Source organism: Sus scrofa, chromosome 1 (assembly GCF_054392235.1).
Source record: "Sus scrofa isolate SSC_HxYL_T2T_F1_AM1 chromosome 1, Sscrofa_HxYL_maternal_Yorkshire_Landrace_v2.0, whole genome shotgun sequence".
NCBI lineage: Eukaryota > Metazoa > Chordata > Mammalia > Artiodactyla > Suidae > Sus > Sus scrofa.
This window is the reverse complement of record NC_139383.1, coordinates 176,061,311-176,075,260: the sequence shown is the minus strand read 5'-3', so window position 1 is coordinate 176,075,260 and position 13,950 is coordinate 176,061,311. Positions and strand designations below refer to the sequence as shown.

Below are 13,950 nucleotides of genomic sequence, written 5' to 3'. Positions count from 1 at the left end.
TTCAATAGTTTTAATCTAGTAACCCCAAACTCCCAGTCCGTCCCACTCCCTCCCCCTCCTGCTTGGCAACCATAGTCTGTTTTCCAAATCCACGAGTTTCTTTTCTAAGGAAAGGTTCATTTGTGCCATATATTAGATTCCAAATATAAGTGATATCATATGGCATTTGTCTTTCTCTTCTGACTTACTTCACTTAATGTGAGACTCTAGTTTCCATTCATGTTGCTGCAAATAACATTTTTGTTCTTTTTTATGGCTGAGTAGTATTCCATTGTGTATGTATACCATGTCTTCTTAATCCATTCATCTGTTGATGGACATTTAGGTTGTTTCCATGTCTTGGCCATTGTGAATAGTGCTGCAATGAACACACGGTTGCATGTGTCTTTTTCAAGGAAAGTTTTGTCTGGATATATGCCCAAGAGGGAGATTCCTGGGTCATACAGTAGTTCTATGTATAGTTTTCTAAGGTATCTCCATACTGTTTTTCATAGTGGTTGTACCAATTTACATTCCCACCAACAGTGCAGGAGGGTTCCCTTTTCTCCACACCCCCTCCAGCATTTGTTATTTGTGGACTTATTAACCATGGCCATTCTGCTGCCATGAGGTGGTACCTCATGGTAGTTTTGATTTGCATTTCTCTAATAATCAGTGATGTTGAGCATTTTTTCATGTGCTTGTTGGCCATCTGCATATCTTCTTTTGAGATGTCTATTAAGGTCTTTTGCCTATTTTTCAATTGGGTCCTCAGTTTTTTTTTTTTTTTTTTGCTGTTGCATAAAAATTGTTTGTACATTTTAGAGATTAAGCCCCTGTCAGTGGCATCATTTGAATCTATTTTCTCCCATTCTGTAGATGGTCTTTTTTTTTTATGGTTTCTTTGCTGTGCAAAAGCTTGTCTGTTTGATTAGGTCCCATTGGTTTATTTTAGCTTTTATTTCTGTTGCCTTGGGAGACTGACCTAAGAAAGCATTTGTATGGTTGATGTCAGAGAATGTTTTGCCTCAGGGAGTAAATATTATGTAAACTAACTGAAAGCACGTGTCAAAAGATTTCTGAACAATAGTGGTTCATAACTAGGAAAGTAATTGTGAGTTATGGAAAGTTTAATAAAATAAAGGACTTAATAATGATGTTGAGTTCTCTTGAGTTTTGCTCTACCTCCCCTGCTGAGTCAGCAGACAAAGAATATAAGAGGTACAAGATGGAGACTTTACATCTTCAGGTACCAGAAGAACCTTGGAAAAACAATTTTAGGCCCAAAGAACCCAGACAACAGATGGAAAGTGAGATAGAAATAATTAAAGATCAGCTTGTTTGGTAATATTTGAGATACAAAAGGGGATCTACTTAAGTATTCTTTAACACTGCAGCCCATTAAGTAGGAGGGAGAAGTAAAGAAGGTTATACTTAGGACACTCAGTCCTTAATCACCCACTTACTCTTTCATTTACTTATTTATTCAACTAACATTTAGAATCTATAGAATGCTAGAAATGGTTTTAATCATTAGGGATATTGAGATAAAAGATGACTTGACCTTTTGCTTAAAAACAAGAAATCCACTGGTTTCACAAACTCTGGTATTTAGACTAAGGCATATGTAGATAGTTTAAATGCACATTATGTTAATTCTGGCTTAATATTTTTGAATAGTATATTGAAATAAATTTTTTAAATGCTACCAGAAAAGCATCAGAAACAATCTGCTCAGAAGCTTGAAAAATTATACTAATAGCACTTAAACACATTTTAATACATAACAATACCAACATTAAATCAGTAGTAAATTTCTAGATAGAACTTTGGATTTTAGAGGTGGGAAGGGACTCTGGTAATCTCCTAGTCCAATCTTCTGATTTACAGAGAAGGAAACTCAGGCCAGAGTGAGACCTGACTCATCTGACGTCACCTCGGAGTTTAGTGGCTGACTCTGAATTCAAACTCAGGCCCCCAGCCCTGCCTCACTGCTCTTTCTCTTACGTTCCTAAACATGTAAAATGGTTATTGAATGACTAACCTTTACTGGCATCCACTTCTAAGACTGGCACGGGGGTGAAATAGGGATTTGTGCGATGAGATGCTGGCAGAACTGTGAGGTTGGATATGGTAGATCCTTTTATTAACTTCTGAGCCTTCTCTGTGCCCTGTAATTGTTTCTGGAAGAAAACATGCATTTTGTTTGTTTCAATAAAAGTTTGGTAGTGTTTTTTGTTTGTTTGTTTTAAGTGGGCCTCAAATACACAGTGACACAACTCTTACTGTAGAGCTGCTCATTCTTTCCATCGTTATCCTCAAATGATCAAAAATTTGTTTTTGGCAGACATTTTTGCCTTCAAAATGAACACAGTTTTCTTCTTGTAAACAATAAATAAGATTATGAATAGTTTCATTAAGTTTTAATAAAGTAGCAATATCAGCTCCAATTTTATTGCTCATGAGTACCCTGTGCTATTGTCTACTGTCAGGAGTTTATGTAATTTAAAATAGTTAATTAAATCCAATTAACATGTTGTGATTTCCACTATGCAAAGTCAGTATAGTAGTTAATAAAGGAACTATTAAGATTTTGTTCAATTTTAATGACTATAATATAAAAGTGCTAAATCTTGACAGAGGAGGTTTTGAATACAGAAAAGTTTTGAAAAGGCACCTTTTCTAGGAAATACATATTAGAGTTCTGAGGATTAAAAAGAACGAGAGACTCTAAAGATAAATACATTAGTCAACATTAACAGATTAAGGATGAACTCTGAGTAGATTCTTGCAGATCTCAGAAATGGTTCAACATGATCTCTGGGTCACTTACAGTAAATGATTACTTTTCCTAAAGTCATTAAATGCTTTTATTACAGTTATGAAATATGAACTGTTTCTATTAAATGGTTTCAAAGATTATATATGTTGCAAATAAATCACATTTAATTGTATAGCACAAGCACACTATTTTTACCTTCATTATAGGAGGTTATGAATTACCTGGGTCCTCTCAGCGGGGAAGATGGAACTGTTTGGTATTTATAGATTGATTTAATTTTTCCAGTCATTTTCCAAACATTAATTAATTTGCATCACAATAATGAACAAAGTCAGAAAGGTTAGTAAATTTGTTTCAGGTCACACAAAGTACTAGATACGCAAAAATTATTACATTTTAAGATTAATCTGATTTTGCATTAGTGAAATTTGCCATTGGACTCAGTTGTAGCACATATTATTGTTCATCAAGGTCATGGTGACCTTAAAGAAAAAGAAAGAAAATTTCTTCAAGACTTGGGAGAAAATCACTTTGCAAAATAAATATCTACTGGCTGAGAAGTGTCTGTGAACAGTAATTTTAGGGCCCCACTGCCAGGATGTGGTACTTACGGGAAACTGTAAGGGTACAGTCCTATGGACATTAAACCCTTTGGCAGTGTTTGGTGAAGACAGTTTAAAATGATTACAAATCGGATCTTTAATAGGAAAGGGTAGACTGTCAATGTAATCCATTTCCTTCTAGGTGAGTTGGAAGAAGAAAGAGCAGTACTATGGGTCTTGCCTTGATGAGTGTGCTTATGCACACTGTATGATTATGGCACCTCAGTCCTGCTGATGTGCTTTGATCTCTTTCTCATCCTCAGCTCTCCTCTCCCCTACTCACTTCCAGACGTGAGTAGCTTTCAGGAGCTCCTCCTAATCAGGGAGGCTGAGATAACCACCCAGTGTTCTGTATCCAGGCATGGTGGAGACATAGCTGAGGATACCCAGTACCAAAAATGGAAGGATTTCCGGTTGTCTGATCTCAGGGTCAGGGAAGCAAAGGTAAATCAAGGAAGAAAGAAAGATTCCACTTAAAATTGTCAAGCACTGTGAAGGTATAAAATATAGTTTTGGCAGTTTCTGAGCTCATGGCATCATTTATCTGGATTTTCTGAAAGCCTTTGACAAAGTACACCTGACAACCTGCTCTTGAAAGCTAAAGTAGCAGGATCCAACATAAAACACAACGTAAAGTATGACACAGATGAGAGGGAGGAAGGCTGATGATATTCCAATTCCATCAGGCAGTCAGCACATTCATTACACTGGCTTCTTTAATTCTTTAAATTGCCTCAATCTCAACACTGTAAAAAGCTGGACCCAAGGGCTAGGACTATGCTGAAAAAGCAGTGAGGGGTGTTTGTGTCTGTGCGTGTATGTGTGTGTCTGTGTGTGTGTGTGTGTAGTAGGGGCACGGAGGTCTGACATCCTGATGAGTTTACAAAAGTAAATCCTGCAGGGTCTCTGGATAGGGAACGCCAACTCACTTTGCTTTCTGGATTCCATGGTAAGGATAACTACTTCTGCATATGCTTGGTTGGAAGGAGAAAGATGGTAACAACCTTCAGTGTTTACTGAGCACTTACTATATAACACTAACTTCAATACAATCAGCATTAAATTTCATGAACAATGAAAGTCTAAGAGCTATGAGAGTGCAGAAGAGGGAGTAATTAACTCTGCCTGCTGGTATCACAGAAGGCTTTGCAATGACTCTCAACCCTGGCTGTTTGTTAGGATCATTAAGGGACCTTTTTAAAAATACTGCTGCCTGGGCCCCAACCCTGGGCAATTAAATTAGAATAGCTGCACTGGAGCCTGGTCCTCAGTATTTTTATAAAGCTCCCCAGGTGATTCTGATGCGCAGCCAAGGTTGAGATGTATTGCAGTAAGTGATATTTAAATTACATCTTAAAAGAAGCATTGAATTATATCACGTGGAGAAGAGAGTGCAATTATAGGTAGAAAGAATGGTGGCAACAAAGCAAAATAGCATACAAATACATGAAGATTTCACTTACGGTGAAGGGCTCTGTTTGGCTGTAGTACGTTGTGTATGTCAAGAGGATAAGGTAAAGAAATAAGACTGGAAAAGTAGGTTTCAATTAATGCAAATTAAAGAAACAAGTTTAGTGAATGTGCTGATTGCCTAACAGAAGTCGAATATCATCTGTTTCTGGCTTCTCTTTTATGTCATGCTTATATTTTATGCTGAACCATGCTTTGTGATTTGTATACTACTAATAAAAGACTCATAAATGAAACAATGTCCCTCATATCTGGTACTTCTCATTACTATTTCCAAAACTATAATTCAGAACTCTATCACTTTATGCCAAAATCTTCCATAATAGCTTAAATTTTTTTCAATATTTAAAAAACATAGAAAAGCTTAAAGAAGAAAATAGCAATCATATTCCTGTCAGCCAGAATTAATCATTGTTAATATCTTGGTATATTTGCTTCCAAAGTTTTCAAGTAGAAAAACCATTTTATTTTATTATTCTGGTAAAAATGATATACAGTCATTATAAAGATTCCAAATAATGCAGAAAAACACAGAGATGAAAGTTTAAGAAACCATACCAAATATCATTAGGTGATTCATTATCCCTGACATCTTTGGAATGATTGATATATTGCTTTATAAAAATAGGATTTATATTACATTATTAAGCTTAATTTGACATGAATTTAATAAGAAGGGAAAAGGCTGAATTAAACCCAACAAATTATTTATTAAGCCTCAAATAAATATTTCTTTACCACAAGGTTCCTGTGTGTTAAAAAAGATTCCTCTGCATGGGTTGGCAAATTTTTTAAAGGCCCAGATAGTAAAAATTTTAGGCTGGCAGGTCTATTTTTATAGCTGGAAAGTGCCATATACAATATGGAAACAAGTGGATGAAGCTGTGTTCCAATGAAACTTTATTTAGAAAAACAGGGAGTCTGTCTTCAGGAAGTAATTTGTGGACCCTTGCTCCATTTTAAAATAAAGATGATTATGAAAAGCATTTAGATTTTATTTTTCACCATGGGTGATTATTTTGGATAATATATCCCAGCTTCAAAAGTTGAGAGCATTAGCGCTTTCTTGCTATTCCTATCCCCTCTCCCTCACCTCCCAATTTTATATTATTATTTTTACTTTGTCCAGATTTATAATATTCGCAATCTGTCTTGAAACCAACATTGCTATGATTGTTTAGTATTAGTTATACGTGTAAATATATAACTTATCAACAGTCCTTCTGTCATGGCTTCTCTATGCTTCTTGAGTTTTTTATTTTGATGGATTTTGTAATTGCCTGCCTTTGGTTATCAAGCAGTTCTTCCCAAGAAGTGTTCATTGGTTTTTTACTTCCCTGAACCTTTAAACTTGAATTACATCTGTAGTCATCCTTTCTTTTCTCTAAAGTCCATAGACATTGCACTGTTGTCACCTACAATAAATATGGTGAAATTAGATGCCAGCCTGATTTTTTTACCCCTTATAGGTGATTTTTCTTTCTGCCTGGATGTCTGAGACATTCCTTGTCTTTCAAGTCCAATTTAACTTAGAAGTACCTTGATGTTAAATATTCTTCTTCTTCTTTTTTTTTTTAGGGCCACACTCACGGACCAGGCTAGGGGTCTACTCAGAGCTGCAGCTGCCAGTCTGCAGCACAGCCACAGCAACGCCAGATCCCAGCCATGTCTGCAACCTACACCACAGCTCACAGCAACACTGGATCCTTAACCCATTGAGTGGGGTCAGGGATCAAACTCGCCTCCTCATCAATATTAGTTGAGTTTGTTAACCACTGAGCCACAATGGGAACTCCTATATTAAATATTCTAAATGAAAATTTCTTGGGATTTAATGTTTTCTTTCCATTGCAGAGTCAATTCTTCCCCTCCAGAACATGTTTTTACATTTTAGCATTAGATTCATCTCCTCTTTCATTTGCTGGGTTCTCTCTGTGAGAGACATAACTGTTGTTCTCTCTGTGAGAGACATAACTATCTTTAACTGTTGGCTCATCTTTGTCTTTTATATTGTGGTTCTTAACTAATCCTTCTCTCCTGGTTCTTTTTAGAATAGAACACTGAGTTTTAGCTGAGCACACAGCTATCCAGTTAAAGACTACACTTCCCAGGGTCCCCTGTGGCGAAATGAGGACATGTGGCCAATCAGATTTGGCAGAGTGATATGTGTAACCTCAGGGTCAACTCCTTAGAGTACTTGCCCTAGACTATTTTTATCCTTCCTATGGATTGAAACACGAGCATGGAGAGGAACCACCTTCAACCATTAAAATGCATATGTTCTGTAATCACAGGAATGAGGAGGTGATGAAGTATCAAGACAAAGAGCCATATCTTGGATGACCTCCTGGAAGAGGACCTGCCAGCCTTGGACATCTCACCTGTGAACTGTTTCGTGAGTGAGAAAAACTAATTTATTTAAGTCATCATAGTTTGGACTTTTTTATTACAGCAGAGCCTGTAACAAACTAATATGCATATCTATTAACTTCTAATTAACTTCCTTTATCTTATTCCTCTGCATTTCCTGTGCTTACAGTCTTTTCTTCATGTCAGTATTTCAATATTCAGCAGTGTCTGCTCTGTTCTTTCTATTTATAGTTTATTTATTATGTCCATAAAGTATTTTGGTATTCAATTTATTTCCTTGTGTCTGCAACCTCCCTTTTTTTCTCATTCTGCTATTTTATCATCTCATGGTTGAGCTCTAGTTTTACTTAATTTATGTTCCTATCAAGTTCTGCTATAATGTGAAGAAATTGTGAAAAAATTCCTTCTGTTCTTTGAGTTATGTTCTTTTCCTGGGTTAGGCTTTGTCTTTTGCAGCCCATGATTCTCCCTCCCTCCTCACCTCCCTTTCTTTCGTTAGCTGTTGGTAAAGCTGACAGGTATATAATAGTGACTGTATCATATCTTATCCCTTTGTTCATACTTGGGCAGCTCTGTCCAGACATTTTCCTTGCTCTGATATAGTATCTCCTCCCCCATTGTCTGGTATTAGTGTGTTTCACGTGAGAGTTGGATATTCTAAATTTCTCCACCTTTCCATTACCTGAGGGCTTAGGTGGGAGCGCAGCAAACATCTTAGATCACAAGATGGAAAATGGCCTGTTCAGGAGGACAGAGCAGTAAAATGTGTGGGTACCTGACACTGTAGGGCTACCACATCACCCGCAAACTGCTCTGCTCAAACTGTGACGTGAGAAAACATTAACTATTGTCAGGTTTAAGCTACTGTTATTTATTTCTCTTGCTAAACTCATCTCCTAAATAACACAAGGTATTTTTATTTACTCAAGTGGGGACTCCCATGGAAACTTCAGCTTCAATATGTCTTAAATTCAAGCAGATTGAACCAGATTTGAAATAAAATGAAACTTCTTTTTTAAATTTTGGGGGGTTTGAATTATTTCAAACTTTGTGTATAAAGCAAGAATTTATTATTATTTTACATCACAGTGTTTCAAATTTATATAATTCAATTTCACATAAAATTCAGCATCACTGATCTTCCATTGTGAGGAATTATTTAGTTAATATATGGAGATACACACCATAAACTTTTTCATACCAGAAACTGGGTTTTATTTTTGTTTCATATAAACATTTTCTAGAAGTATAACATTTTTTTCAAGGCACAAATCATAAAGTCATCAAATGATAGATTTTCACCAAGTGGACGCTGTGGGTAACCAGCCTCCAGAACAAGAAGTATATTACGAGCATCCCAGGGGCCCCTCTTATGCTCCCTCCCAGTCACTACCATAATCCAAAGGTACTAACATACTATTCTGAATTCCATTACCAATTATTATTTTTCTGGTTTTGAATTTTACATAAATGGATTACTACAGTATATATTCTTTTGTATCTGGCTTTTTTTCTTTTAAAATTGGTGTCAGATTTACCATTTTTTTATATAGCAGTATGTTCAGACTATAGACTTTTAAGTATTGATTTTGAGTTATAAATTATGTTTATAGCTATAACCAGTAAGTCTTGAGCCTCCAACCTCCTACTTTTTTTGTTTGCTTATAATGTTCCTTCTGGAACATTCTGTGTCTCTTGGCTCTGCTACTAATTCCTGACACCTTTTAAAAACTGAATTAAAGGTAACCTCTTCTAGGAAATCACCTCTGCTCTCGTCTTCCTCTGAGTTCCTATAGCTTTTCTTTGTACCTCTTTTATTATATTTATAACATATATTATAAGTATTTGTATGGTACCCTGAAGGCATTACATAATTCAGAACTCATCTAATTCTGTCTTATTCTCTCATTTGAAGAAGAAATAGAGCCAAAAAAGTTTTAAGAACTATAACCACTTAAGATTTGTTGGGGAAGAACAATTAATGTAACCATATCAGTAGCAAATATTTTCCTTTTTGATAAAGATAATATAATTGCAAGACTAAAAAGTGGCCTAGTTACCAGTATGGTAATGGTAGGGTAGCTTATAACAGACTGATCTTCCTGAACACAACAATTATAAATTCTGAATATATATTTTTAAAAAACCAACTATTTGAAGGTACTAAGTTAAACTGAAAACAGGCAGAAGCTAGATGGGGGAGTTGATCTTGAAAGACGGGAACTGCTATAGTTGAGGTTTCTGTGTTTGTGACTTCTGGCCTGGAAGTACTTCTCAGTCCATGCAAAGTGGCTCCAATTCAAGAATAAAGCCACAGTCTTACTGGCTAGACAGGTAAGAAGATGAAGTTTAGGGCTGTCAAAAAGGCTGAAAATGAAGGAGAATCCCAGAAAGGGTGAAGCTGCAAGGCAGGGGTGCAAAATTTGCAAACAAATGACATGCCGGAAGAGATTCTAAGAAGCCCAGCAAAAATACAGCAGTTAACAATTTGAAAAAAGCAAGTATTTCAGCTGCTACCCACCAAGGCAGAGTCTAGAATTTGAGTCTAGCCAAATTAATGTCCTGCTTCAAAGAGAATCCACACATTCAAAAGTAAGGTAACATAATTCAGTTTGTACATCATTTATAATGTCCTTAACAATAAAAAGTTACTATATGTGCTAAAAAACAAGAAAATATTTTCAATACAAGAGAAATAATCATGAATAGAAACAGACCTTGGAGGTGACGAACAGGTTTATGGCATAGATTGTGGTGATAGTTTCACCACATTTATCAAGTTGTGTTGGGAGACATGTTTCTACAATATTTTCTTAGCCTCTTTGCTTCTATTTTCTATGCTGAAAACTCTATCTTGTCCTGCTTTACTTTACCCCATATTCCTGCTTGAAAAACAGTCGCAGTGCTGATAAATGACTTAAGCTTAAGAACAAAGACCAAAAGGCATGTTATTCATGTGGTCAGCTGAATGAGGACATAATGCGTTGGCCTATGCATGCCGGACCTGTGCAGATTGGCACACCGTTTGCACAGTATATGCTCTCTTAAGAATAAGAGGAAGATGAGCCTCATGGCCCCAAGGGGTTTATAAGGGGTCGTTAGCAGGATATGCATTAGCAAGGAGAACCGAGGTGCAAACCTCGGCAGGCATGCCATTTGCAGAAGCACAATGATGATTCTCTAGATGATAGGCATAGATAGTTAACGCCAAGCTTCCTCAAATGCTAATGATTGTTAAATGCCTAAAGGTCAGAATAAAAGCTTAACCATCTACCACCTTTGTGACTTTTAAAATAATAAAAGGGAGTCCTGGCTCAGTGGTTAATGAATCCGAATAGGAACCATGAGGTTGCGGGTTCAATTCCTGCCCTTGCTCAGTGGGTTAAGGATCCAGCATTGCCGTGAGCTGTGGTGTAGGTTGCAGATGCGGCTTGGATCCTGCATTGCTATGGCTCTGGTGTAGGCCGGTGGCTACAGCTCCCATTCAGCCTCTAGCCTGAGAACCTCCATATGCTGCGGGAGCAGCCCAAGAAATGGCAAAAAGACAAAAAAAAAAAAAAAAAAAAATAATAATAATAAAAGAACTTTTAAAATAATAATAATAAAAAACCCAACAACTATATCCTGCACCTATAGCCCCCTCCTCACTTGAGGTAATCCTAAAGAGCACAATAAAAGCAATGTGGTTTCTTGAGGTGGTGCTCTTGGTCCCTGAGACCTTGAGTCCCCTGGTTCCTACCTTTAACTAAGATAAATGTCTCTGTGTCTTGTTTTATGTTAACTTTTTCCTTAAGTTTCACAGCACCTGTTCTTCAGCCATAACATGCTGAGCTTGTCGCGGCAAAGTTGTATAAACAATGTACAGATTTTGTATATCAATCATACCTAATAAAGTAGTTTTTAAAAAAGAAAGATGTCAAGATAATCTAGAGAATAGAATTAGCAGATTAGGCCTTTAAAAATGTTATTATACATATTTTAAAGATGGTAAGAAAAATATTACCATAATGAATTAACAGATGGAAAATCTTGGTTGAAAAATGAAAACTATAAAAAGAACCAACGGAAATTTTCAAACTGAAAGGTTAAAATGTCTGAAAAGAAAAGTTCATTATGTAGGTTTGACAGCAGAGTGGAATGAGCAAAAGAAAGGGTAGTGAACTTGGGTAGAGACCATTAGATGTTACCGAACCTAAAGAACAGAAAGAAAAAAATATTTTAAAAAAGAATAGATCATCAGTGACCTATGGAACAGTGTCATGTTATATATTTTGTATGTAATTAAAGTCCTGGAAAGCTAAGAGAAGTAGAGATGTACAGAGACACATTAAAGAATAATGGCCAGAGTTCCCGTCATGGCTCAGTGGTTAACAAATCCGATTAGGAGCCATGGGGTTGTGGGTTCCATCCCTGGCCTTGCTCAGTGGGTTAAGGATCCAGCGTTGCTGTGAGCTGTGGTGTAGGTTGCAGACACCGCCCAAATCCCATGTTGCTGCAGCTCTGGTATAGGCTGGCGGCTGCAGCTCCAATTCGACCCCTAGCCTGGGAACCTCCATATGCTGTGGGAAGCAGCCCTAGACAAGGCAAAAAGACAAAAAAAAAAAAGAAAGAAAGAAAGAAAGAAAAAGAAACAATGGCCAAAGCGTTCCACATTTTTCTGGAAAACATAAATTTACAGATCCTAGAATCTCAATGAAGAAAGATAAAGACAAAGAAATGACTCAGACATGTCATGATCAAACTCCTGGAAGGCAACACAAAGAGAAAAACTTGAAAGCAGCTGGGGTGGGTGGGTGGGGGCAGAGAAGACCCATTATATACAGAGAATCAGTGATCTGAATGATTGCTAACTTATCATCAAAAACAATTGAACTTTAAAGCATTAATAAGAAAAAAAAACAACCCAGCAACCAAAAATTGTATATAAAGGTAATATAAAGACTTTTACACTGTATGTGAACTGGTACCATATTAACTCCAAGGGCACTCTAATGAGTTAAGGATGCATATTGTAATCTCTAGAGCAACCACTAAAGATAATACAAAGAGGTATAGCTTAAAAGCCAATAAAATATTTTTTAAAAATGTTTTAAAATTGTATAACCTTAAGTCAGGCAAGAAAAAAAAGAGCAAAAGAGAGTTGGGAAAAAATGGGAAACAAGTAGAAAAATAGTTGTTCTAAATCAAATCATGTCAATAATTACATTAAATGGAAATTGACTAAATATTAATTAAAAAGCAGAGATTATCAGACTGGATTTTAAAAACAAGATAAAAGTATATGATATCTAAAGAGATGGATTTTAGTTGTAAAAACAGAATGAAGGGAGTTCCTGTGGTGGCTCAGTGGAAAACAAATCTGACTAATATCCATGAGGACGCAGGTTCAATCCCTGGCCTTGCTTGGTCCATTAAGGATCCAGCATTGCCTTGAGCTATGGTGTAGGTCACAGATCCAGCTCTGATCTAGCATTGCTGTGGCTGTGGCATAGGCCAGTGGCTACAGCTCTGATTCATTGCCTAGTCTGGGAACCTCCATATGCCACAGGTGCAGCCCTAAAAAGACAACAACATCAACAAAAAGACTCAGAATGAACAACAATAAAAAGATTGATATACCATGTAAATAATAGGCAAAAGGAAGAAGGAGTGGCTATATTAATATCACAGTAGAGTTTAAGACAAAGAGAAAGAAGGGTTAAAAGCTTAATTAATCCAAAAAACATAAAATCGTAAATGCATACACATCTAATAACATTAACACAAAATACGTCAAACAAACATTATCCAAATTAAAGAAAGAAATAGACAAATCTTTGATTAGAGTTGAAGATTTTTAAATGCCCCTCCCTTAGTAATTTACAGGACAAATAGATTTTAAAAATCAGTAAAAATATAGAAGATCTATATAGATCAATATCACCAACAGCCACCTTTCCTAAACTGATACTTCTAGACTGTTACAACCAGCAACTGTGAGCTACACATTTCTGTCAAATATACATGAAACAGTCACAAAATAAATTATATCCTGGGCCACAAAGTCTCAGTCTTTTTCAAAATATTTAAATCTTATATATTCTTTGCTCCCAGTGGAATTACATTAGAATTCAATAAAAATGAGAAAAATCTCCAAATATATGGCAATTAAACAACACACTTCTAAATATGCAAGGGTCAAAAAAAAAATCACTGAGAGTTCCCTCATGGCTCAGAGGGTTAAGGATCCAGTATTATCACTGCTGTGGCTCTGCTTACAGCTTTGGCATGGGTTTGATCCCTGGCCCAGGAACTTACACATGCCATAGGTGCAGTCAAAAGAAAAAAACAACTAGAGGAATTTTGAACTAAATGATAATGAAAATGCAACATACCAAAATTTGTGAGATGTAGCTAAAAAAAAAACTTAGAGGGAAACATCAGTGTAAATGCTTATTTTAGAAAATAAGAAAGGTCTAAAATCAATGATCTAAGATCTACCTTAAAAAGTTTGTAAAAGAGTAAAATAAACTCAAATTAAGTAAAAGAATAAAAAGATATGAGAGACTAATGAAACAGAAGAAAAATAACAGAGAGGATGAACAAAGCCCAAAGTAATTCTTAGAAAAGATGAATAAAATTGATAAACCCCAGCAAGAATAATCAAGAAAAAGAACATAAATTACCAATATCAGAAAGAGAAAAAAATTGAACATAAGAGAGAGAAAGAGAAAAAGAAAAAGAGAAGGGAGGAGGAAGGGAGGGGGG

At 36.1% G+C, this 13,950-nt stretch overlaps 2 protein-coding genes across 20 annotated transcripts in view; one reads left to right on the top strand and one right to left on the bottom strand.

Annotated features, from left to right (window-relative positions):
* The window catches only part of AAGAB (alpha and gamma adaptin binding protein), a 308,159-nt gene that overhangs the window by 172,740 nt on the left and 121,469 nt on the right, over nt 1-13,950 (top strand). For all 3 annotated transcript variants that reach the window (XM_084979083.1, XM_084979072.1, XM_084979051.1), the window contains one exon: nt 7,128-7,228. The gene's annotated coding sequence lies outside the window, so the exon portion shown is untranslated. The remainder of the gene's footprint in view (nt 1-7,127; nt 7,229-13,950) is intronic.
* The window catches only part of IQCH (IQ motif containing H), a 237,670-nt gene that overhangs the window by 165,437 nt on the left and 58,283 nt on the right, over nt 1-13,950 (bottom strand). For all 17 annotated transcript variants that reach the window (XR_014817110.1, XM_084978737.1, XM_084978733.1 and 14 more), the window contains one exon: nt 2,024-2,162. Coding sequence is in view for 16 of the 17 variants with exons in the window: in XM_084978737.1 (XP_084834863.1) it covers nt 2,024-2,162 (139 nt within the window). In the remaining variant the exon portion in view is untranslated. The remainder of the gene's footprint in view (nt 1-2,023; nt 2,163-13,950) is intronic.